A 26,582-nucleotide genomic window follows, 5' to 3' on the forward strand; every position below is an offset into this window, starting at 1 on the left:
GGCCAATCAGTTACCAGAATGAGCAAACACATCAGATTCCCAGCCTCCTGCCTCCTGCCAACTGTTAGTAAACCCCTACCACCACCACCACCACCACCACCACTTTTTCCCATCCCTTTCTTGTTCTGGTTCTCACCTCTCTCTGTCCTGGGGGCAAAGGGAGAACCTGTCTTCTATGTGCTGCAGGATATTTTCAGTTGAGGGCATTGTCCCAATACTTCCCCAAATCCTAAAACCTCCCGAGCAGGGAGGGGAGCTGAGCCTCCTTCTGATCCCACGGTCCTGGGCGCACAGACTGGTCCCTCTGCACAGCTGGAGCTCTTGACGGCGGACACTTCCTACTGGCTTCCCTGCTACCCCGCACAGCAGACCCCGCACTCCATACCGCTCTTTAGTTGGCCTGACCTGCCTGTCTCATCTCAAAGATAAGGCTGCCCTGGCATCTCTCCTGCGATCCCTAATTCCCAGCCGGAAGACTCCCACCGAGGACTTACAGTGATGGACTGTGTACCTCCAGGGAGGGTCTGGCTGCCCCAGGGTGCTCACCTTCCTCTTTGGGGCTGCTAGGCACAGGGCACAGCATTCGCTGTGCTCCTTCAGCTAAGGCATCGTAGGTGTGGGAGCCAGTGCTTCAGGGTCCCTGGTCCCAGGTGATGAGGCAGTGGGGCTGGGCGGGCATGGGGACCCGCCCCAGTCTGCCCTGGCACTGCCGGTGAGGTGTGGCCACAGATACCTCTGACCTACCTGGTACAGGTCCTTGCTGCCCACCTGTGAGGCTCACATAAAAAGGGGCGGGAAGCGAGGGAGGAGCCTGCAGATGCCAGTGGGTGTGTTGTCTGTCATCCTTGGCAGACGCAGGAAAACACTGTTCCTGCTGCAGGGCTTTCTGCCTGGAGCTGGTGCTGGCCCCAGGGGTTAGGCAGGCAACCTGACCTTCTTTTTGCTTGTTTTTTCAAACTTTTCTTTAGTAAATACACATATTGCACCAAGTGTTTTATTTGTGTTGGCTCTTCGTATCTTGCAACAGCCCAATGTGGATTAATGGTGCCATTTTCCAGGTGAGAGGCCCAGAGAGCTTTACTTTATTTTTTTATCCTTCCTCTTTTATCTCCCCCTTTTTTTAAATGGGAGGATAATTGCTTTCCAATGTTGTGTTGGTTTCTGCCGCACAGCAACGTGAATCAGTCATAATTATATATATATACACACACACACAAAAAAAATAATTGTATATATACATGGGCTTCTCTGTGGCTCAGCTGGTAAAGAATAAGCCTGTAATGTGGGATACCTGGGTTCGATCCCTGGGTTAGGAAGATCCCTTGGAGAAGGGAAAGGTTCCATATATTCCTTTCCTCTTAAACCTCCCTCCTACCCCTCTAGGTCATCACAGAGCACCAGGCTGTCCTTTGCTATACAGCAACTTTCCACCAACCATATATTTTACAAATGATGGTGTATATGTCAATGCTACCTGAGAGCTTTAGACATGTTCGATGTCACACGCCCAGCAAGAGGCAGAGATGTCATTTGAAATCCAGCTTTCCATAACTGACTTTGAAACCAGGACACCATGTAAGCTGAATTTGACCATTATTTGCATCATAAAACTTGGCTGACAGCTCCATCTCACATTGCCTCTAGAGAGCCCCTCTTCCATGGAAACAGTATCTCTGCACGTTGCCCTTTGTCCTCTAATACCCTCACCACTTCCACCTCATTCCAGAGACTCGGGTTTGTGGCATTATATCTGCATCTTCTAAAACCTGGGCCCTGCTCTCTGGAAATGCCCCTGCCAGTCACTGTGCTATTTCACCTTCCAACCCCAAATCCCCTTCCCACCTGAGTTGTCGCCTGCCAATTGCCTCTGGGATGAGAAGGTGTTGAAAGAGGTGAAAAAACAGAGGCCACTGGGTGTTAGGGGAAAATTTAAACAAGCCCTAAACTGAAGGCTCGGGTGCAGGGCACCACAGCAGGATGGGGCAGGGGTTATTCCAAGGCTCTCCACCCACTCAGATGGCAGTTGACTCCCGGATTGCTACACTAAGCTGGCATGTCACTACCAGCACACCAACTTCAAGAGAATTCTCCCCTTTCAAATTCCAATTTCTTAACAGTTTTTTTCTTAACAGTGATCCTCGCCCACTACCACTTCGGGGTACCTGACAATTCAGGTCTGGGGTGCTGTCCCTGAGCCTCTCATGGGTCAGGAGCCCCTTTGAGAACTTGCTGGAAGCCCTCCGCTCACCCCTATCAATGTGCCCAAATGCTCTTGCAGTCTCAGGGCACCCAGGGTGCTTTGGAAATCCATACACCCCAACCCCAGTGAACCCCAGAAAGAAATGCGGATCCTTCCTCTGTCCTAAAGCGAGTGTGGGTTGCCCCACTTTTTTCCTCTTCCTCCCACTTTCCTGGTGAGGATAGAGCATTGATGTTGGAGTTGGCACTGGGGATCAAAGTTGGGGGGGGGATGGCAGGAGAAATGTCGTCACTTTGGGGGGCTAGCAGGAATGCATGCACAGATCCCTCAGCTCCTCCCAGGCAGCTTGATAACTCCTCTAAATGCAGAGTTTCCAAACTGATGAGGAGGCTGGGCAAACGGGCTTATTCTAGGCAGGAGGACTTGGGAAATGTGTCATCATCCCTTTCTATCCCCTCTCAAAAGCTGCAAGCTTGCCTTCCCTGGCAGATGTTTCCTACTGTTCTTCAGACCCCTCCTCCTCCAGGAAGCCCTTTGGGAAGGACCCCCAGCTCTAATGCTTCTTGCTGGAGCCATGCTGGCTGTGTCCATCCCAGAGCACTTAACGTTTAGAGGCTGGGTGTTACTTTTTTAAACCGAATTGTCTACTATGAAATAAAAGTCTTAAGCCCATATTCTCAGAGTTGGAAATGCTCTCTGCCTGCCCCATGACTGCCAGCTCCAGGAGGCTCCTCCTTCTTACTATAATTACTGAGTACCTCCTCTGCAGACATTACTGGGAGACTTTGGGCAGAGGCGAGCCCTTGTCTCAAAGGCAGAGCCTGGCCCCTGCCTCAAAGTCTTAGAGATGATGGAATTGACAGTTAATAAGTAAAGATGCTTTCAAGGTCACTGTGGGGTCACCAGACCAGGCTGGGGTAAGGATACAAGAAAATTGAAGGAGGAAAGTTGGACAGGGGTGAAGGTTTACTTAACATGAGGCAGAGGACAAGTGCCCCAGGCAGTGGTGGAGCAGAGGAAGCTGGTGCAGACAGGAGAGTGTCCAAATGTCACAGACTCAGGCTGTGAACCATCCCCAGGCCTGGGACCCCAGCCCACAGAGGGAACTCATCCAAGGCAGAGATCTTCTGGGGACACACGGTTTCTCAGAAAGGGTGAGGGCAGGGCAGGAGTGGCCCAAGACATATCTTGCCAGGTCCATCAGAAGGAACATATTCGGGGCAGGCACCCAGGGCCCTTGACTGTAACTTATCCCCAGTGCAAGGAGGATCAGTGTTTCTCCTCCATCTTTGCCTAACAGGAGTGCTTGCTGAGAGGCCAAAGGCTTGTCTCAGCTTCATCTTGGCTCCTGCCATGGTGGATGTGGGCATCCCACCAGTCAGCCTACTTCTAACCCAATCTGCAGCACCGAATGCTTAACCTTCTCAAGCCAATCACACAGCCTACAGTCACACCAAGGTCCTCTGCATGGCCTAGGAGGAGTCTGGTTATGCCCTAGACAGGTCCCTGGACACTGGGACACATGGATTCTAGTTCAAATTCCACCTCAGTTGGATAACCTTGGGAAAGTCCCTGGTCCTCTCTGGGACTCAGTTTCCCCAGGCAAGTCACAGGCAGAGGGCTTTCCAGTTTTCTGTCTATGACTGGTAATTTGGATGTCTGGGCTGGAATTCTGCTGTGCCAGGCAAGGACAAGGATACAGGACTGGGTGTTTCTGGACTCCAAGGCCTGAAAAGCTGGGGAGAACAAGGCAAGAATAATGTTAGTAATGGCTAATAATCAACACGTTTGCACTACTAACTGTGTGCCAGGCAGGGTTCTGTGCACCTTATACATATATTGACACATTCAGTCCTCTCAACAACCCAATCACTATCAACAGCTCAACAGCTCCTATCACTATCCTCACTTTACAGATGAGGAAACTGAGGTACACGGAGATTACGTAACTTGCCAAAGGTCTTTTGGTTAGCAGAGTAGGATGCAAACTTGGGCAGCTTCAGTGTTTATGCTGTTAACAGGCTGGACTTGATAGTTTCAGGCCTGCTGGGTGATTTGAGTGTGAGGGGCAGGGGCCAAAGTGAGTGAGGTGTAGAAAGGTGGACGTCCCATGGTCCTGTGAACTCCCACTCCCGAGCATTCATCTTTAGACGTTTTTATTACACCCTTCCTCCAAAATTTTGAAAAATTTGGGGGTAGAAGCAAGGTTTAAATCCTCAAACCATTTTCTCCTGTTGTATTGATGACTGACAGAGAGAACTGTCAACTGGTGTTTTGCATCATAACTGGGAGGGCAGTGTGAAACTTGGAGTTAACACAATTCTGACACACAGCAAAGAAGTTTGCCATCTCCCATCACTCGCCGTTTTTATTTGAAGACCTGCAAGTCTGACTTTGCGTTACACTTTTTCTCCTGTTATGGCTTCAGTTAGTCCATCTATAAAATGAAGGGGTACAAGGGATGGTCTCTAAATTCCAGCTCTGATGAGAGGTAGTTTTCCACGTTTCTACTAAGGAGATGAGAGGAAGGAAGAACACTGCCATTTTTCAGGTTCTGGACCAGTTCTTAGCCAGAGAAACTTCATGGTGTCAGGATAGGGGCAAGGTTGGGGTTTAGACTTCTGCCAACAGGGGTGTTGTGCCCTTGCAGCTTATGGATATTGGCTCCCAGACTTAGTCCCTGTCCTGGAGGAACCCACAGTCTAAAGATGGGCATGAAGGAGACAGACACATATATAGCCTACACACACACGAGACATCTGTGAGCATGGCAGGCAAGGGTGTTGTGCAATGTGGACACAGGAGACTGATCTCCTAGGAGAACATCATTTCACTTTACTAACAGTGAGAACTAATACTTACTGAACATTTAGTATGTGCCAGACCCTGTTCCAATAATGTCATACGTGTCAACACATTTACTTATTTCAACAATCTTAGAAAGCAGGTACTAAATTATAATCCCCATGAAAGAGGCAAATGAAGCAGAGAGAAATGAAGCAACTTGCTAAAGTCTGCAGAGCTTGTAACTAGAATGGTTGGGATTCAAATCTAGGCAATCTGGCTCCAGATTTTATGTTATGAACCATAATGTGCACTGCCTAAAATTGAGTGAGGCTCTCTGAGGCTCCTTATTCCTCTCCACACACTTCAGCAACATGGGCTTTGGTAGGAGAAACTGACTCAGGAGGGCAGAGCACTGTGGTTGAGACACTAGTTTAATGCACATGTAATCTGAAATTCTTCAAATCAATATACTCCTGACATGTCATTACAATATCCAACATGTAATAAAAAATGATCAGACATCTGAAAAATCAGGAAATGTGGGCCAAAATCAATGGGAGGAAATAGCCAATAGAAACATACTCAGGCATGACACAAAGCTGGAATAAGCATGATGGCATGCTCAGTTGCCCAGCCCTGTCTGATCCTTTGTGACCCTATGGACTATAGCCCACCAGGCTTCTCCGTCCAGGAATTTCTCAGGCAAGAATACTGGAGTGGGTTGCCATTTCTTACCCAAGGGGATCTTCCCGACCCAGGGATTGAACCCAAGTCTCCTGAGTCTCTTGCATTGGCGAGCAGATTCTTTACCACTGAGCCATCTGGGAAGCCCTGGAATAAGCATACAAAGACTTTAAAATGGTTACTAACAGTTCAATAATTTAAAGAAAAAAATGATACAACTGATGAACTGATGGAAAATCACAACATAAAAACAGAAAGTATAAGAAAAATACAATCTCTGAAATGAGAAATTTACCAGGTGAGTTTGACAGCAGATTGAAAAGTTCATATACCTGAAAGTTCATTCTCCTTAAGACAGAATAATAGAAATTATTCAATCCAAAGAGCAGAGAGAAAAAGATTTTTTAATTGAACAGAACAAAACATTGCTGAAAGAAGATGACAAAAAGCTAAGTAAATGCAAAGGCATCTCAAGATCAAGAGACTTGATATTGTAGATCCCAAATTGATCTACAGGTCAACATAATCACTATCAAAATCCTAGCTGGTTTTTTTTTTTTTTTTTGCAGAAATTAACAAACTGGTATAAAATGACTATGAGATTTCAAAAGACCCAGATAGACAAAATAATCTTGAAAAAGAACAAGTTGGAGGATCCACACTTCTTGATTTCAAAACATACTATAAACCTACAGTGTCCTGCTTCCATGGTGGCTCAGCAGTAAAGAATCTGCTTGCAATGCAGGAGACGCAGTTTCAGTCCCTGAGTGGGGAAGATCCCTTGGAGGAGGGAATGGCAACCCACTCCAGGATTCTTGCCAGGAAAACCCTATGGACAGAGGAGACTGGCAGGCTATAGTCCATAGGTTCACAAAGAGTCAGACACGACTGAAGCAACGGAGCACGCACGCACAGTGTGTCCTTCAATAATCAGGATAAAGGCGTACTGGCGTAAAACAGACATACAGATAAGTGCAATAGAATACAGAATCCAGAAATCAACCTTCACATTTATAGTCAATTGATTCTCAACAAGCTGGAATCAAGATTGCCGGGAGAAATGTCAATAACCACAGATATGCAGATGATACCACCCTTATTGCAGAAAATGAAGAAGAACTAAAGAGCCTCTTGATGAAAGTGAAAGAGGAGAGTGAAAAAGTTGGCTTAAAACTCAACATTCAGAGAACTAAGATCATGGCATCCAGTCCCATCACTTCATGGCAAATAGATGGGGAAACAGTGGAAACAGTGGCAGACTTTATTTTGGGGGGCTCCAAAATCACTGCAGATGGTGATTGCAGCCATGAAATTAAAAGACGCTTACTCGTTGGAAGGAAAGTTATGACCAACCTAGAAAGCATATTAAAAAGCAGAGATATTACTTGCCAACAAAGGTCTGTCTAGTCAAGGCTACAGTTTTTCCAGGACTCATGTATGGATGTGAGAGTTGGACCGTAAAGAAAGCTGAGTGCTGAAGAATTGATACTTTTGAACTGTGGTGTTGGAGAAGGCTCTTGAGAGTCCCCTGGACAGCAAGGAGATCCAACCAGTCCATCCAAAAGGAAATCAGTCCTGAATATTCATTGGGAGGACTGATGTTGAAGCTGAAACTCGAATACTTCGGCTATCTGATATAAAGAGCTGACTCATTTGAAGAGACCTTGATGCTGGGAAAGACTGAGGGCGGGAGGAGAAGGGGACGACAGAGGATGAGATGGTTGGATGGCATCACCGACACAATGGACATGGGTTTGAGTAAACTCGGGGAGCTAGTGATAGACAGGGAGGCCTGGCGTGCTACAGTCCATGGGGTCACAAAGAGTCAGACACGACTGAGAGACTGAACTGATTCTCAACAAGGGTGCCATGACAATTCAATGTGGGAAGTATTCTTTTCAACAAGTGGTACTGGGGTGACTCAATATCCATGTGAAAAGGAATAAAGTTGGACACTTTCCTCACACCATACACAAAAAATTAATTTGAAATGTATCAAAGACTTAAATGCAAGAGCTTAAACTGTAAAAATGCTAGAAGAAAATATAAGAATAAATCTATATAGACTTGAATTAGGTAAAACCTTCTTAGCTATGACACCAAAAGCACAAGAAACAGAAGAAAAATAGACAAATTGGACTACATCAGAATTAAATCTCTTTGTGCTTCAAAGGACATCATCAAGAAAGTGAGAAGATAACCCACAGAATGGAAGGAAATATTAGCAAATCATTTATCTGATAAGAGAATTAGCAAATCATTTATCCTGATATGAGAACTCTTGGAGAAGGAAATGGCAATCCACTCCAGTGTTCTTGCCTGGAGAATCCCAGGGACGGGGGAGCCTGATGAGCCGTCTATGGGGTCGCACAGAGTCAGACACGACTGAAGTGACTTAGCAGCAGCATGAAAACTCTAATAATTCAACAAAAAAGAAAAATAACCCAATTGAAACTGGGCAAAAGATTTGAATAGACATTTTTCCAAAGATAAACAAATGGAGAAGAAATGTGTGATGTCCAACATTATCACCTATCAGAAAATGCAAGTCAAAATCAGAAGGCGGTAACACTTCATACCCACCAGAGCGGCTGTATAAAAAAGATGGATACTGGGAATCCCCTCATGGCACAATGATTAGAACTTTGCACCATTACTTCCCAGGGCATGGGTTCAGCCCCTGGTCAGAGAACTAAGATTCCACAAGTGAGGATGTGGAGAAATTGGAGCTCTTGTACACTGCTGGTGGTAGGTAATGCAGCTGCTTTGAAAAACAGTCTGCTAGTTCCTCAAAAGATTATGCATGGAGTTATATGATCGAACAATTCCACTTTTACATTTATATCTGAAATAAAACATGTCCATACAAAAACTTATATGTAAATATTTATTGAAGCATTATTCATAATAGCCAGAAAATAAAAACTCAAATGTTCATCAGCCAATAAGTGAGAAAACTAACTGTGGCATGTCAATACATTGGAATTTATTTGGCCATAAAAATAATGAAGTACTGATACGTGATACAACATGAATATGAATCATGAAAACATGCTGAATAAAAGAAGCCATTCACAATAGACGATATATCATATCAGATCATCTAAGTGAAACATCCAGGCTAAGCAAATCTATATAGACAAAATTAGATTAGTGGTTGCCTAGGGCTGGGGGCTTGAGGGAAAACAGAAATGCTAATGGGTTAGGGGTTCATTTCGGGTAATGAAAATACTTTAAAATAGACTGTGGTGATGTTTGCACAAATCTAGAAATATACTAAAAATCTTTGGATTTTATACTTTAAATGGGTAAAATTTATGGTATGCAATTTATATCTCAATAAAGCTGTTATATTAAAAAAATTAATGGAGCCTCAGCTGCCTGTAAAACATCAAATATCTTTCAAAATGAAAGTAAATATGAGATAGATACAAACAAGGACCTATTGTTGGTACAGAGGACTATATGCAATACCTTTTAATAACCTATAATGGAAAATAGTCAAAAACAGAATGTGTATATATGTATATTTTTTTCATATGTATACACACACATATATGTATAACTGAATCACTTTTCTGTACACCTGAAACTCACACAACATTGTCAATCAACCATTTTCAATAATTTTTTTAAAGTGAAATGATATCTAAATGAAATATGAGTTTTTCCATTAGCACACTTATGTGATGACTTGAAATCATGTCTGCAAATTCTTTACACTCTTCCCATCAATTGTCTTATTCTCCGTTTCTTAAATATGAGATGGCCGTAATGACCAGCTTCTACAATGTAGCAGAAGTGACACTATGTGATTTCCAAGGCTAGCTCATAAAAGGTAGTACAGTTTTCACCTGATTCTCTCACAATACACACTTTTTGTATCCCTGACCTACCATGTCAGAAGTCAGGCTACCTTGAAGCCGCTATGAAGGAGACCATGTGAAATTAAATAGAGGAGATACTGAGGCTTCCTGGTTGATCCAAACCCCAGCCTATTGAGTCTCACCACCTCAAGCATCAGACATATGAGTAAAGAACACTTGAGACAACCCCAGGCCCAGCCACCAGTTGTCATGTCAAGAAAACACTCAACCAGAGTATACTAGAGAAGTCCACTGGCAAACTAAGGTCTCTGGTGAACAGCAAGTGTGGTCAGTTGAAAGTGCCCCCTACCTAAATATTCATCTCCTAATCTCTCAGAACTGAATATTACCTTATATGCCCCCCATCCAATAAAGGGGGGGGGTTGCAGATGTGATTAAATTGAGGATCTTGAGACAAGGAGTTGATCATGGATTATCTTGATGGGCGTGAACTCCTTATTGCAAAATTCAGACTTAAACTGAAAAAGTAGGGAAAACCACTAGACCATTCAGGTATGACCTAAATCATATCCCTTACAATTATACAGTAGAAGTGACAAGTAGATTCAAGGGATTAGATCTGATAGACAGACTGCCTGAAGAACTATGAATGGAGGTTCATGACATTGTACAGGAGGCAGGGATCAAGACCATTCCCAAGAAAAAGAAATACAAAAAGGTAAAATGGTTGTCTGAGGAGGCCTTACAAATGGCTGAGAAAAGAGAGGCTAAAGTCAAAGGAGAAAAGAAAAGATATAAGCATCTGAATGCAGAGTTCTAAAAAATAGCGAGGAGAGATAAGAAGTTTTTCCTCAGTGATCAATGCAAAGAAATAGAGAAAAACAATAGAATGGGAAAGAGTAGAGATCTCTTCAAGAAAATTAGAGACACCAAGGGAATATTTCGTGCAAAGATGGGCACATAAAGGACAGAAACAGTATGGACCTAACAGAAGCAGAAGATACTAAGAAGAGGTGGCAAGAATACACAGATGAATTAGACAAAAAAGATCTTTATGACCCAGATATTCACGATGGTATGCTCACTCACATAGAGCCAGACATTCTGGAATCCAAAATCAAGTGGAGCTTAGGAAGCATCACTACGAACAAAACTAGTGGAGGTGATGGAATTCCAGTTGAGCTATTTCAAATCCTAAAAGATGATGCTGTGAAAGTGCTGCACTCAGTATGCCAGCAAATTTGGAAAACTCAGCAGGGGTCACAGGACTGGAAAAGGTCAGTTTTCATTCTAATCCCAAAGAAAAGCAATGCCAAAGAATGCTCAAACTACTGCACAAATGCATTCATCTCACACACTAGCAAAGTAATGCTCAAAATTCTCCAAGCCAGGCTTCAGCAATACGTGAATTGTGAAATTCCAGATGTTCAAGCTGGTTTTAGAAAAGTTAGAGAAACCAGAGATCAAATTGCCAGCATCTGTTGGATCATCGAGAAAGCCAGAGAGTTCCAGAAAAGTATCTACTTGTGCTTTATTGACTACGCCAAAGCCTTTGACTGTGTGGATCACAACAAAATGTGGAAAATTCTGACAGAGATGGGAATACCAGACCACTTGACCTGCCTCCTGAGAAATGTATGCGTCAAGAAGCAACAATTAGAACTGGACATGGAACTGGTTCCAAATCAGGAAAGGAGTATGTCAACGGTATATATTGTCACCCTGCTTATTTAACTTCCATGCAGAGTACATTATGTGAAATGCCAGGCTGGATGAAGCACAAGCTAGAATCAAGATTGCTGGGAGAAATATCAATAGCCTCAGACACGCAGATGATACCACCCTTATGGCAGAAAGCAAAGAGGAACTAAAGAGCCTCTTGTTGAAAGTAAGAGGAGAGTGAAGAAGTTGGCTTAAAACTCAACATTCAGAAAACTAAGTTCATGGCATCCGGTCCCATCACTTCATGGCAAATAGATGGGGAAACAGGGGAAACAGTGACAGACTTTATTTTTTTGGTCTCCAAAATTACAGCAGATGGTGACTGCATCCATGAAATTAAAAGATGCTTGCCCCTTGGAAGTAAAGCTATAACCAACCTAGACAGCATATTAAAAAGCAGAGACATTGTTTTGCCAACAAAGGTCTATCTAGTCAAAGCTATGGTTTTTCTAGTAGTCATGTATAGATGTGAGAGTTGGAGTATAAAGAAAACTGAGTGCTGAAGAACTGATGCTTTGAACAGTGGTGTTGGAGAAGACTCTTGAGAGTCCCTTGGACAGCAAGGAGATCCAACAAGTCAATCCTAAAGGAAATCAGTCCTGAATATTCATTGGAAGGACTGATGCTGAAGCTGAAACTCCAATACTTTGGCCACCTGCTGTGAAGAACCGACTCATTGGAAAAGACCCTGATGCTGAGAGGGACTGGGGGCCAGGGGAGAAGGGACAACAGAGGATGAGATGGTTGGATAGCATCACCAACACAGACATGAGTTTGAGTAACCTCGGGAGTTGGTGATGGACAGGGAAGCCTGGCGTGCTGCAGTCCATGGGGTCGCAATGAGTCAGACATGACTGAGCAACTGAGCTGAACTGAACTGGATTGCAGTCCCATGTGTCACAAGAGGGAGGTAGAGGGAGATTTGACACACACACAAAAGAGAAGAAGGCAGTGTGAGCACAGAACCGAGACTGGAGTGGTATAACCGCAAGCCAAGGGTAGATGCTGGTAGAGGAAAGAAGAGGAAAAAGGAAAGAGGCAAAGAAGAGGAGAGTCTCCCCTACAGCCTCTGAAGGGAGCACAACCCTGCTGACACCTTGATTTTAGCCCCATGAAACTGATTTCAACTTCTGCCCTCTAGAATTATGAAAGAATAAATTTATTCTGTTTTAAACCATTAAGCTTACGGTGAGTTGTTACAGTGGCAACAGGAAACTAACACAGCCGATGAAGAACAGAGCTTATGAATAAGCTTGGAAGAGGATCTTCCATCCAGATGAGTGTTACCATGGCTGACATGTTGAGTATAACCTCATGAGAGACCCTGAGCTAGAATCACTTAAATAAGTTGCTCCTGAATTACTGACCCATAGAAACCATGAGAGATAATAAGGAATTGGTGTTGGCTTGAGGCACCACAGTTTTGAGTAACTTGTTAAGCAGCAAGAATAACCGCAACATTTTCACTACAAGAAATGCTACAAGAGTTTATTCAGGGAATAATGTTTATTCAGGTTTATAGTGGGAATTACCCCAGATGGAAACATGGATCTGCTAGGGGAAGCACGCTGATTGAAACCGCCCACCCTGGCCAGGCACCATAGCAACCATTTGCGTGAGTTGTTTTAGGACAAGAGGTCCTGGTAAGGAACACGGAACTAATAAGCCTCCACCAACCGGAGAGTTCAGGAAAGGTCAAAAGGAGACATCACATGTCTGATCACCTCCCAGAATCCTTCTCTCTGGCATCCATCTTGGCTGATCAAGGCGTGCACCACCAGGAAGGACTCTGAGTCAGAATAATTGGCTAAAGACAACCCAGAAACTAATCCCATCACCATAAAACCCAAGACTGCAAGCCATTTGACAGAGCTGTTCTCCTGGATTCCCTTACCCTGCTGGTCTCCTCCTGGTGCCCTTTCCCAATAAAATCTCTTGCTTTGTCAGCACATGTGTCTCCTCAGACAATTCATTTCCTAGTGTTAGACAAGAGCCCAGTTTCAGGCCCTGGAAGGGGGTCCCCCTTCCTGCAACAGATCTACAAGAGGGAATAAAAATCACTGAAAATGCTAAATGTATTAGAAACAGGGCAAGGATATCCACTCTTACTATCTGTATTCAGCATTATGTTGGAGGTCCTAGTCAGTGCACAAGGCAAGACAAATTAAAAAGTGAAATGACTGGAAGCAAGTAGAAGAAATAAAGCTATCTGTTAAAATAGATGACAAATTTGTATGCATAAAGAATCCAAAGGAATCTACCAAAAAAAAAGCACTAGAACTAACAAATGTAATTAAGTTAGACCGCAAGATTCAAGGTCAATATTTTTTTAAAATCAATTGTATTTCTATACAAACAACAAATGATCAGAAAATTAATTACAAAATACAGTTTACATAGTATCAAAACACATACAATTCTAAAGAACAGGTTTAGGAAAAAAGTGTGTAAGACATCTACACTAAAAACTACAATTCATAGCTGAGAGAAATCAAAGATCTAAATAAATGGAAATGCATACTATGTTCATTGATCAGGAAATTCTCCCCAGTTTGAAACATAGATTCAATTTGTTCTTAGTCAGAATTCCAACAGTCTTTTTTGTTGAGACTGACTCGTTTAGTCACTAATTCTTATCTGACTTTTTGAGACCCTATGGACTATAACTGGCTAGACTCCTCTATACATGGGATTTCCCAGGCAAGAATACTGAAGTAGGTTGCTATTTCCTTCTCCAGGGGATCTTCCCGAACAAAGGATTGAACCTGAGTCTCCTGCATTGGCAGGCAGATTCATTATCTCCTAACCACCAGGAAAGTCCCATAACTAGATAATTCTAAATTTTGCATGAGAATACAAAGGAGCTTTTGTGTGGACTTCCCTGGTGCCCCAGTGGCTGACTCTGCACTCCCAACGAAGGGGTCCCAGATTTGATTCCTGATCAGTGAACTAGACCCCACATGCTGAAACTATTATGGAAATGAGTGGGGGCAGGGAAGGGAGAGGGTCCAGATGCTTGCCCCTCAAAAGCCAATAAGCAGGCCAGATCAGTGGAAAGGAAAGTTTGCTTTGAGGTGCTGGTAACTTTTGGGGGGAGTGTGGTCGATATCTGTCCAAAGGCTGACTCCTCCCCCTGACAAGCATGGGGTGAGAGCATTTATAAACAGAGTAGGGGATGCTGTTACATGCAGAAACAATATAGTCATCTCTAACAGTCATCTTCAATCGGTTATCAGTGGTCTGACTAGCATCATCTTGGTTGTTTTAGGTAAGGTTAGTCTTCATTTCTGGGGTGCACTGTTCTCATTTTTTTTTGTGGTCAGTTTTCAGAATTGTGGCAGCTCAAGTCCTGGGCTCAATCTGGTCATCGAGCAGTTAACTTTGCCACCTGGTGTTTTGGTATCTTTAAGACAGCTCACACAATATGGCTCAGAATATTATCTACAGCCCTTGAGAAAGAGCTAAAGGTCCTTGGCTTAATAATTACATTATTATTATTTAGTCTTCTTAGACTGTTTTCCTTTGTTTCAGTAATTCTCACTTCTCTGATTAAACTTATTCTTTGACAAAAGTTTTCCACAGGCAAAAAGAAGGCAAAGAACATGATGGGGGGTTCGGGGGCAAGGACCATACAGTCCTGCTCTGTTTCAAAACTAAGAGTTCGAACGACACAACTAAAGACCCTGCCTCCCTCAGCTAAGCTCTGGTGCAGCCAAATAAATAGATAAAAATAAATATTAAACAAACAAGCAAACAAACAAACAAAAAAAACAAAGGAGCTATTGTGTTATTAACCCATTATACTACAACAAGCATCCCCAAGTGTAGTGACTTCTAAAAAATAGGCATTTATTATCTTACAGTTTCTATGGGTCAAGAATCTAGGTTTAGCTGAGTGCCTCTGGCTCAAAATCTCTCATAAGGTTGTCATCAAACTGTCAGTCTCAGCAGAAGGTTTAACTCATGGGGTTGTGGGCAGAAGTCAGTTTCTTGCAGGTTGTTGGGCTGAGGATCTCAATCCCTCACTGGCTGATGGCCAGAGGTCTCCCTTAGGTCTTTGCCAACTGGGCCTCTCCCTCAGAGAAAGTGAGAAAACGAGAGAAAGCAGTAAAAATGAAATCATGGTCTTTTTATAACCATACCTCTGAAGTGAAATCCCATCACTTTTGCCATATTCTGCTTCTTAGAAATAAGCTAGTAGGTTGGTCCCCATTCAAGGATATGGAAGTACACAAGAATCCAAAAGGCAAGAGTCACTGAGGAGCATCTTAGAGGCTGTCTACCGCACCCAGGACAGCCAAAACAATCTTGTTTATAAAAAAAAAAAAGGAACAAAGTTGAAAGACAAGCACTACCTGATGCGAGACCTATAAAGCTATAATAATGAAGACAGTGTGGCATTGACGCAAAGATAGAAAAATAGTTTAGTGGAAGTAAATCCAGAAATAGACTCATACATGTAGCCAGTTGACGTTTTTTTTTTTTTTTAAACAAAGGGGCCATAACAATTTAATATAGAAAAAAAAATCATTTTCAACAAAGGGCATTTGAAGAACTGGATAAATATGTTAGAAAAAGGAAAATATTAATTTGGGATGGATCATGGGCCTAAATATAAAAACTAAAACCATAAAGCTTCTCATAGAACATATAGAGAAAGAATTCTATGTGTTCATAGAGGGACTGATATCAAGAATTTATGGAGAAATCTCTACAAATCAATAATAAAAGGTTTAATAATAAAAGCCCAATTACAAAATGGGCTAAAGTTTTGGATAGATACTTCACAAAAGAAGATGCAGAGATGGCCAACAGGTACGTAAAAATATGTTCAACATCATTATCAGGGAAATTTAAATTACAATGAAATACCACCATTCACTCACCAGAAAAGCTATAATTGAAAAAGAGTAACAATAGATCATGATGACAAAGATGTGGAGCAACAGAAACTTCTTGTGAGGATGCTAGGACCACTTTGGAAAACCTCTGGTGGCTTCCTTATACACGCATTTGTTGTTCAGTCGCTAAGTCATGTCCAGCTCTTTGCGACCCCAAGGACTGCAGCATGACAGGCTTCCCTGTCCTTCCCTATCTCCTGGAATTTGCTCAAACTCATGTCCATTGAGTCGGTGATGCTATCTAACCATCTCATTCTCTGCTGCCCCCTTCTCCTTTTGCCTTCAATTTTTCCCAGCATCAGGGTCTTTCCCAATGACTTGGCTCTTCACATCAGATGACCAAGTAGTGGAGCTTCAGCTTCAGCATCAGTTCTTATAATGAATATTCAGGATTGATTTCCTTTAGGACTAACTCATTTAATCCCCTTATATGTATATCTATCTTTTGACTGACATGGAACAACAGCCTGGTTCCAAATGGGTAAAGAAGTACGTCAAGATTGTGTATTGTCACCCTGCTTATTTAACTTCTATGCAGAGTATATCATGCGAAATGCTGGGCTGGATGAAGCACAAGCTGGAATCAAGATTGCCGGGAGAAATATCAATAACCTCAGATACGCAGAGGACACCACCCTTAAGGCAGAAAGTGAAGAAGAACTAAAGACCCTCTTGATGAAAGTGAAAGAGGAGAGTGAAAAAGTTGGCTTAAAACTCAACATTCAGAAAACTAAGTTCCTGGCATCTCACCCCATCACATCATGGCAAATAGATGGGGAAACAATGGAAACAGTGACAGACTTTATTTTGGGGGGCTCCAAAATCACTGCAGATGGTGACTGCAGCAATGAAATTAAAAGATGCTTGCCCCTTGGAAGAAAAGCTATGACTAACCTAGACAGTATATTAAAAAGCAGAGATGTTACTTTGCCAACAAAGGTCCCTCTAGTCAAAGCTATGGTTTTTCCAGTGGTCATGTATGGATGCGAAACCTGGACTATAAAGACAGCTGAGCGCCAAAGAATTGATGCTTTGAACTGTGGTGTTGAAAAGACTCCTGAGAGTCCCGTGGACTACAAGGGGATCCAATCAGTCAATCCTAAAGGAAAACAGTCCTGAATATTCATTGGAAGGACTGATGCTGAAGCTGGAACTCCAATACTTTGGTCACCTGATGTGAAGAACTGACTCATTAGAAAAGACCCTGATGCTGGGAAAGATTGAAGGCAGGAGAAGGGGATGACAGAGGATGAGATGGTTGGATGGCATCACCAATGCAATGGACTTGAGTTTAAGCAAGCTTTGGGAGTTGGTGATGGACAGGGAAACCTGGTGTGCTGCAGTCCATGGGGTTACAAAGAGTTGGACATGACTGAGCAACAGAACTGAACTGATCTTTTGATACAACAACCTAGAGACTTCTCCAAGGAAATCAGTATATGTGTCCACAAATAATCTTATACAAGAGTGTTTGCAGTAGCTTTATTCATAAAATCTCCAAACCAGAAACAACCCAAATCCCCTCAACAAGAGAACGGATAAACAAATTGTGGTATAGCCACATGACGGCATTCTACCCAACAGAAGAAAACAACACTACTACAGAAACACTTCACAGTGTGGAGGAATCTTGTAGACACTGTGATTAGTGAAAGGAATCAGGCATAGCAAAGCACATACAGTGGGTTCCATTCGTACGAAGTTCAAGAGCAGACAGAACAGTGGCTTTCCAAATCTAGTTATTTAAGGATGAGTGGGGGTGAGAGTCGACTAGAAGGAAGCACAGAGAACATTCTGGAGTGATGAAAATATTCTATATTTCTATTGAGCTGTTGATTACATGGGTATATACTTTTTGTCAAAAGCCATCTAGTGAAAAATTTGCTTCCATTAATAAAAAAACACAACCCATTACATTTTGCAGATGTAAATTCTTCTGTTACAGCTTCTTGGGGCTAGAGTCCAAGCTAGGTCCTAGATGTCCTTCACATGGTCACAACCTTTGCAGTTTCCAAAATACCTTCCTAGCCCTGACTTCAAATGTTCCTCACAGGCTCCTTTGCAAGGAACCAGGGCTGCCTGTGGAGGAGGGCTATAGAGCCAGGACCCAGGGGGCACGCCTAGAACCAAATGTGATACAGGACTTTCTCCCACCACTGTCCCTGTCTTTTGCAGGGACGAAGAGTTAAGTGAGTGAGTTCCTCGTCCCTGGAGGTATTCAAGTCAGGGTAGGTTGATAATATGTGTATGTTGGGTTATACTCAATGACCTAAAGAAAAACTTCACTGGCCTGAGAGGCTGTCAATAGGGAACTTGCCTGGGGACAGAGTGAGTCAGCTTCCGGTTCAGTGTTCTGACTTCAGGCCAGCTTGGGTTCTGCTGTTCCCAGCTGACGACTTTGTAGCCCCTGCAAAAACTCAGCACTGGCCTGGGTTGACCTGAAGTCATCCAGATCCGTATTCATGTGTCCGGGACAGGGTTATTTTGCCCCAGGGACTCTGATTTCTGGGATGTGCTCTGCCCTTTATCCTAAGACTCCTGACCTTGCCTCCCAGTGGCACTTATAATATACTCCCATGTCCTCTGGGACAATATGTATTCAACAATAAATATTATATATTTTTGAGTTTGAAGACTACACTGCTGTTATTTATTTTTTTTAAAAATTTTGGCCATACCAGGAAGCATGTGGCATCTTAGTTGCTCAGCCAGTGATCTAACCTGCACACCCTGCGTTGGAAGAGCAGAGTCTTAACCACTGGGCCACCAGGGACGTCCCAACGAGAGAGAATCTTCAATAGATGAACGGATACTTGCGGAAACTGATAAACAGCAAAGAATCCAAAATGTGAGAAAGACAGTAATTCTACTAGAATAACCATTTTTTGTATCATGGGGAAGTGAGGGGAAGGAAGTTGGGAAAATGAAGGCCCTGGATATTCCATATTCTCAAGGATGCCTGTATAATTTCCATAGTATTTATGATTATTTGTTCCTCCCAGACTTGCATACCCCAGAGATGGGGAGCTCACTCCCCACCATCCACAGGAAGCTTTAGCAGTGAGAGCAGCCTTCTTCACCAGGCTTGCAGCAGCCTTCCATGCCTGCCTCACACCCCTGACTCCAAGGGGTCTCCTTTCTGCACCCAGTCTTTGAGCAGGTAGAGCTGGGAAAGGCAGCTGGGAGTCCAGGAGTACGGTCAGTTCAGAGTTCACTGTCCTCCCCTGGGCCACACTCATCTCTGCAGGTTCCCTTCCTCTGGCGTCTGCCTCCAGCCCACCCAACTCCAGCCTGTATTCACGGCTGCCAGAGCCGCCTCAACAAACTAGGCTCCTCTTCTGCTTCTGCTGCATCCACGCCTCCCAAGTCTCCTCTTTGCCTCTTCTTCTGACTCTGGTTGCCCCTAGTCTGGCCACACCGGCCTATCCAGACCTAGCAGTTAGTCTGGCCCAATCTAACTGGTCTGATGGCAACCTTAACTCTTCCACAGCCACACCTTCTGTCCACAGAATGCCCCTGCCTGCCACCAGGGCATCCATGGCCCTTCAAAACCAGAGTGAACTGTCTCCTTCTCTGGTTCTTTTAAAGTCCTTCCTCCAATTTGGGCTTCTTCCAGCTCAGGGAGGCAGGTGTCTCTACTGGACCAAGAGTTTAACAGGACTCTGGGCATATCCGATGGGTACCCCTGACGGACGGCACAGTCTACAACTGTGGTCTCAAAGGACACAGAGCACAAGCTGCCAGGTCAGCATCAGACCCGCCCCAGCTCTAGCCCCGCAGAGGCTCCTTCCCCCCAGTCCTGCAAGTGGTATGAAACAAAAGGGAGCTCATTTGGGTGAGCCTGGCATGCAAACCCTCCTCTGTTCTCAGTCTCCAGCTCCCTGACCTCCAGCCTGCCTTCCGAAACCCTGGGAAAGGGGAAAGGGGACAGATAAGGCCTCTCCCAGACTATTGGAGGAGTGCAGACCCACCCTCCCCCAGGAGCAGCAGCCTGCCAGGGGCCACAAGGCCCGGGGAGATGGGCAAGCCTGAGATGGAGCCCTGTGCCCTAGGGCCGGCCTGGAGGGGCGAGGAGCATCACAGCCGTGGTAATGGCTTCTGACTTTAGAACATGTTAAACAAGGGTTCAAAGCTCCTTCCTCATAGCGATTCTGCAAGGCCTAGAAGGTTCACTGTGCCTGTGAGGGGTGGCCCTTGTGCGTTTGGAAGCATTTCATACACAACAGCTGATAGACTCTGCACAGATTTTCTGCAAAGTCAACAGAAGTCAGGCTTTGTCTTCCTTTGAACAGAGAGTTGAACAGAGAGTGATAACGAGACTCAGGGAAGCTAAACAACTTACCCAAAATTGCTAAGCAAGAAAAGAGGGGGACTGACCTTCTGAGTTTTCTGCCCTCTCTTCCCTCATAGGCCCCCTCATATACCTACCATTCCCTGCTCTGCCTCCCTTTCATAGAGTCTGCAAAAGAGGCCCCCGCCTCTGTGAGCCCATTCCCCAGGGTGAGGGAGCTCCAGCCAGCCCCCTTGAATCCTATTGACCCTCTGCGTGTGGCCCACGTCCAGGGAGGGGCTGGACCTCAAACTCATGGAGGCTTTGCAGGTAAGGTGCCTCCACTTCTGTGAGGAAAGGAGCCCATTCTGGGCTCTCTGGAGACCCAGGGCAGGGCCCAGACCCTCAGCCTCGGGGTGGGGGTGGGGGTCCTCTGTCTATCCGTCACATTGACATTTCTTTCATTTGCTCCCTCTTTCCTCCCTCATAACTCCCTTGAGAACAATGGCCATTCACTGTGCATCTCAAACACCGGCAACTTCTCCCCAGAGGGCTCAGCCCCTGGCATTTCTCCCTTGACCTTCTCCCCTTCTGCACTGCGCACTGCAGCCAGCCAGACCTCGCCCCTCCCTGAGTTCCGCATCTTTCTTCGCATCTTCTCACCATCCCAACGCTGTTCCCTCTAGCCACACGGCTCTTCCTCTCTGAATGTCAGTGCCCTCCTGGCCATCCAAGGCCTGTCTGATGTTCCAGACTTTCCTGATGGTCCAGTGGCTAAGACTCCAAGCTCCCAAAGCAGGGGCCCTGAGTTCAATCCCTGGTCAGGAAACTAGATCCCGCATGCTGCAACTAAGAGTTGGCACGCTGCAACTACAGATCCTGCATGCCACAACTAAGACCCGGTGCAGCACCCTGCCCTCCCAGAACAAACAAAATAGGCCACTGTTAGAAGCCCCTCTCGCCTCCTCTGGGCCTGTACCCTTCCTGGGCACAGATCACAGGCATCTGGAGGTCTGTGTGCCTGCCTTCTCCCTGCCCTCTTGCTGGGGAATCCTGGGGCCAGGACTGGGTCCCAACTTCTCAGGATCCCCCATCCTTGAACGGGGAAGGCCCAGGCCAGAGTGGGCACTGGTGACGACTGACAAATTGAATCTGCCTCCTCTGGATCACAGGTTGCACTCAGTCGCTCAGTTGTTTCTGACTCGTTGTGACCCCATTGGGGTGTGCCCGCCAGGCTCCTCTGTCCATGGGGATTCTCCAGGCAAGAATACTGGAGTGGGTTGCTATGCCCTCCTTCAGGGGATCTTCCCAACCCAGGGATTGAACCCAGGTCTCCCACGTTGCAGGTGGATTTTTTACCAACTGAGCCATCAGGGAAACCCAGATTAGTAGAACACATACAGCAGAAGGGCTTTGGGGAAGCTTCACGTCTTGCATTCATGTCCAGACAGGGAAGCTGCAGCCCAGAGAGGGGCAGGGACCCACCAGGGTCACACAGCAAGCTGGAGCCGGACTCTCTGGCTTTCCCCTGTCCTTGTCTGACATTGACCCCACATGCCAAAGTTCCCCCTTGAGAAGACAGGGAAACACTCTTATTGTCTGCTAACTTCTTCCTCCATCCAACTGCAGCCCCCACTCATGCCCTCATTCTTCGGTCGAGCCCCTCTGGGCCACGCAGGGAGCACACATGTTCCACTCCAGGGCTTGCCCCATTTAGCAACCATCCAGCCCCTTTCTTTCGTTTCCTAGATGAAGAGACTGAGGCTCAGAGAGTGAAGCAGCCTGCTCAGGGTCACACAGCAGAGTCAGGTCCAGAGCTTGGCCATGGGCTCAGTGGGCAGAGACCCGACCTCCGACTTACCTGGTTTCCAAGTTTTCCTGGGTGGTCCCCAGGCTTGCCTCCAGCAGGCTCTCCTGCAGGGCTGCTCTGCTGTCCGGCATGCTGGGGTTCTAGGGGGGACAGCTGCGTCCAGCTCCAGAACTGTGTGGCACCAGCCTCGGGCATCTGCCAGAGAGAGCGGTCTCCCTCAGCCTGGGAGGTTGGCCTTGACGGGGCAGGGGGGCGGGCCTGGGGCTGGGGGAGGCAGTGACCGGAGTGGCCCAAAGACAGCCATTTCCTCTCCATTTTTAGAAACTCAAAACACTCCTCAACGGTGAAATTGCTCAAGATTAAAACTTTCCTTTTCTTTGTGGCTTTGTTTTCACTCAAGACGAGAAGAATTTCAATGAAGCCAGTGTTCTTTTTCATGCAAATCTGCTCTGGTTCTCCCAGGAAGTCTGGCCAATGGGCTCAGGGCTTCTGGGTCCCCAGAAAACCTCCTCACTGGGCTTTAAGAGGCCATGTCAGAGCACAAGGGGTTCTCAGCACCAGTCTGGATTAAGATCCTGCAGTAGCTGCTAACCTCACCCTGCAAACCTGCCTCACTGTTGACACAGCACCCAGGAAGGGGTTTTACCCTCTCAACCCACCTCCCCCAGGCTCTGCGCTGAAGGCTGGAGCTCTGAGCAGGACCCGTGGCTCTTGCCCTCAAGGAACTCAAGTCTGGGGGAAGGAGAGAGGCATTGCCAACACCGAGGACTTCGGCATAGTTGACAGGAGCATTTGCATGGAAGCAGATGTAGTAAGGGACCCAGGAGCATGACCACCAGGGCCACCTAGTAGAAGTGTGGATCTGCTCCCTCAGTTAAAGGAAAGCAGGGTGTTGATGCTGGGTTTGCAAGCATCTGTAAACAAATGTGGGAAATTCACATACGGCAGGGCGAACTGAGGGCTTTCTCGGAATACCAGGAATCTCCCTTGGGTAGTCCTTGCCAGAACAAAGTACCATGAACTGGGTGACTTAAAAGAGAAATGTATTCTCTTGCAGTTCTGGAGGCCAGAAGTCTGAAATTAAGGTGTTGGCAAGGCCCTGCTCTAAAGGCTCCAGTAAAGAATCTTTCTTTTTCTCTTCCGGCTTCTGGTGGCTCCCAGCAATCCTTGAGGTTTCTTGGCTCATAGCTGCATCTGTCCAATCTCTGCCTGAGTCTTCACATGACTGTCTTCCTGCTCTGTGTCTTTGCCCCTATATCCCCTTAAGGACGATAGTCATCAGACTAGGACCCATCTTCATCCAATATGACATAATCTTAAAAAATTATATCTCTAAAGACCTTATTCTCAAATAAGGTCACATTCCGAGGCTGTGGGTGGGCATGACTTCTGAGGGATCATGATTCTGCTGAATATAAACTGTCTACAGGAGGCATTAGTGGAGATTCCTGCAAGATGTCCCCAAAAGTGGTTAGTAGGTTCAGCTGGGTCACAGGTAATACTGTCTTAACTGGTGGATGCAGGTGGCTGAGAAAGAATTTGTCAGCATTCATGAAAATTCAGGGTGTGGACCCCAGGGTGCTGTCTCCCAATACATTGAAACACTAAATACATTAGACAGGAGGCCTGAAGTCTGGCTTTGAGGCCTGAATCTTCCACTCACCTCTTCTCCCTGTGACCTTGGGCAGGCCTCTGTCCCTCTCTGGGCCTCATATTGACTGTTTGGATCACAAGGGTGATGGCTTGGAGGCTGGCCAAGGTGGCTACCAGCTCTAGCTGGACATGAGAAGGTGATGGGCCGAGTCATGCTCATGGGCTTACTGGGTACGCTGAGAAGGACATCATTGTGAGTGCTAAGTGGTGAGCCTCCCACCTCCCCTGCCGCAAGGGGATACTGAATCAGAGAAAAAAGGCATCTAATTCTTAAGCTCAAAAGCTTTGGTTAAGATGAAAGCCTGAAAAGGTTTGGAAAGATGTGCAATGTGGCAGAATAAATTCTCCCTCCCCCAACCCCATCCCTCAGATTCTTAGGGATCTTGAGAGCTGAGAAGGGAAGAAACTTCAAAAAGGAAGCCAGACCCTGAGTGGGGCTCAGAGAGGAGCTCCCTAGGGTACATTTCCTGTGCAGTAAGAAGGGAAGAAGTTAGTAGGGCCTGAGGCTTCCCAAGAAAGTGACAAGGCCCTGCAGTATGTGGCTCAGGCTGCCGAGGAGGAGGAGGCCCAGGGCACCAGAACCAAGAGGGCCTGGGTAGCCCCCCTCAGTGCAGCAGCGGAGCAAGGGTCCACATGAGCAGAGGGCAGGGTCAGCACGCTGGCCACAGAGGCTGATTGGGGGAATGGGTACTCAGTGGGTCCAGCAGGAAGAGCTGACCCCACCTGAGGCCCAAGACCACAGATCTCATCCAGAAGTGTTGGGACAGGGAGCAGCAAAGTCTGATTTTGCTGAGCTTTAAAAACAGTTACCTAACTTCACTTGAAAAAGTGTCTATAACCACGTGCTGGTTAGTCGGCCTCTGCCACCGGATTCCCTCTCCATGGGCTCGGTCCCCCGGGAGCTGACCTGTATGGGCATCTCCGAGGCCCCTGGCCTCTGGTCGAGTTAGGCCGATACAGACAGCAGCGGAATGGAGGGCCGATAGAAAGAGGTTGGGAATTCAATTCCTCCTGCTCTCTCCCCGCTGGCTGCAGTTTTGGCAGCAGCTTCCTCTTGGTCCTGGCACCTGAAGGTCCTGTCTGACCTCCTGCCCAGACGGCTTGGGACCTCAGGAGTGGTCCAACTCCCTGCTGTGGCTTTCCCATCCTTCGCGGCTCCCTTTACTCTGCCCTCCCCTCTCTAACTGCCCTTCTGAGTGGGCCATCTCTTTCTTATGGGGACCCTCACTGATACAGCAGGAACATAAAATGTACAAAGGGAGTTGACTGTTTAACGGGCACAAAGTTTCCTTTTTGAGGTGATGGAATGTTTTAGAAACAGATAGAGGTGCTGGCTACACAGAATGGTGAATGCACACCATGGTGAAGCGCACTATGACACAGAATTGTGCACTTTAAAATGGCAATGCTACTTGAATTTTTTCTCAATAAATTCTTTTCTTAAAAGAGGCACAGAGAACTTCACAGTAAAAAGCATGAAGTTTCCTTCCATCCTTCTCCCTCCTTTGCTCACCCATTTCTTCTCCCAGAGCCACCACTGTTAAAACTTGCTTTTGCATCATTCTAGAAGTATTCTAGGGGCTTCATCTGTGGCTCAGAGTTAAAGAATCTGTCTGAAATGCAGGAGATGCAGGTTCGATCTCTGGGTTGGGAAGATCCTTTGGAGGAGGGCATGGCAACCCACTCCAGTAGTCTTGCCATGGATGGAGGAGCCTGGAGGGCTGCAGTCCATGGATCACAAAGAACCATGACTGAAGCAACTGAGCACAGAAGTATTCTAGATATTTACAAATGATAACACAGTATACAGTTTTGTATCTTGTTTCTCATACTTGACAGTGTTCTCTGGAGAACCTTTCCTATTGTATTGAGGGCTTCTTAGTGCTTTTGTTGGGATGTACAGCGTTCCATGGATGGTCTGGCCGGGATGCATTTAATCTGTCCTGTGCAATGAACATCGAGGTTGTTTTCAGTCTTTTGCTGAAACCATCTTATTTCTGCACCATACACACTCGAGTTGGTCTAGCTCTAAGATAAATCCCTAGAAGTGGAACTGCTGGGACTCGACTTAGTTTAAACCGGAAAATGACAGTTTTTTTGTGTGGAATGGATACATTAATTATTCTGTCACAGGAGGAAGTGGGAAGAGATTTTAAAAATTCATGGAGTTACAGAAAAATAAAGTTTCAATTTTGCCCAGTTTGTTGACTGGAAATATCTGTTCCTTCTGTGTGTGTGTGTGAGGCTAAAATGTTTTCTTCATCAGCTGGAGGGCTCTCCTCTTGCTTTGGCTACGTGGGGGGCAGGGGGATATGGTTGCTGGCTAGGAACTCTAGGGATCTCTAGGATGCTCTGGGGGCCAAGGGCTTTGCATTGCAAGGAGGGCCCAGCCCACTGAGTGCCTTTCAGAGAGACAGCCCAAGGATGGTATGGGTGTTCTTAACTAGACTTTGGAAATCCCCTGAAGTCACAGGCAATGTTTTGTGTGTGTGTGTGTTTGCCTTTTGGGGGGAAAATGCTTCTAGCTCTTTGTAGACCCTCAGGATCTGTATCTGACAGTGAGGAACCACAGGACGTGGGAAACCCCAAACTTTGCATTTAAATAGATCTGGGTTCAAATTCTGCATCTTCTGCTTATGACCTGAATGACCTTGGGCTAGGGCCCCACCTCTCTGAGCCTGCGTGCATGCTAAGTCACTTCAGTCATGTGCAACTCTGTGCAACCCTA

At 45.8% G+C, this 26,582-nt stretch overlaps 1 protein-coding gene across 1 annotated transcript in view; it reads right to left on the reverse strand.

Moving 5' to 3' along the window:
- ACSBG1 (acyl-CoA synthetase bubblegum family member 1) overlaps positions 1-22,358 on the reverse strand; it is a 60,079-nt gene extending 37,721 nt beyond the window's left edge. Inside the window, exon 1 of the mRNA XM_069559683.1 lies at positions 22,253-22,358. Within this exon, the coding sequence (XP_069415784.1) occupies positions 22,253-22,332 (80 nt within the window). The 5' untranslated portion in view covers positions 22,333-22,358. The remainder of the gene's footprint in view (positions 1-22,252) is intronic.
- Positions 22,359-26,582: the final 4,224 nt, after the last annotated feature.

This window comes from Ovis canadensis, chromosome 18 (assembly GCF_042477335.2).
Source record: "Ovis canadensis isolate MfBH-ARS-UI-01 breed Bighorn chromosome 18, ARS-UI_OviCan_v2, whole genome shotgun sequence".
NCBI classification, from domain to species: domain Eukaryota; kingdom Metazoa; phylum Chordata; class Mammalia; order Artiodactyla; family Bovidae; genus Ovis; species Ovis canadensis.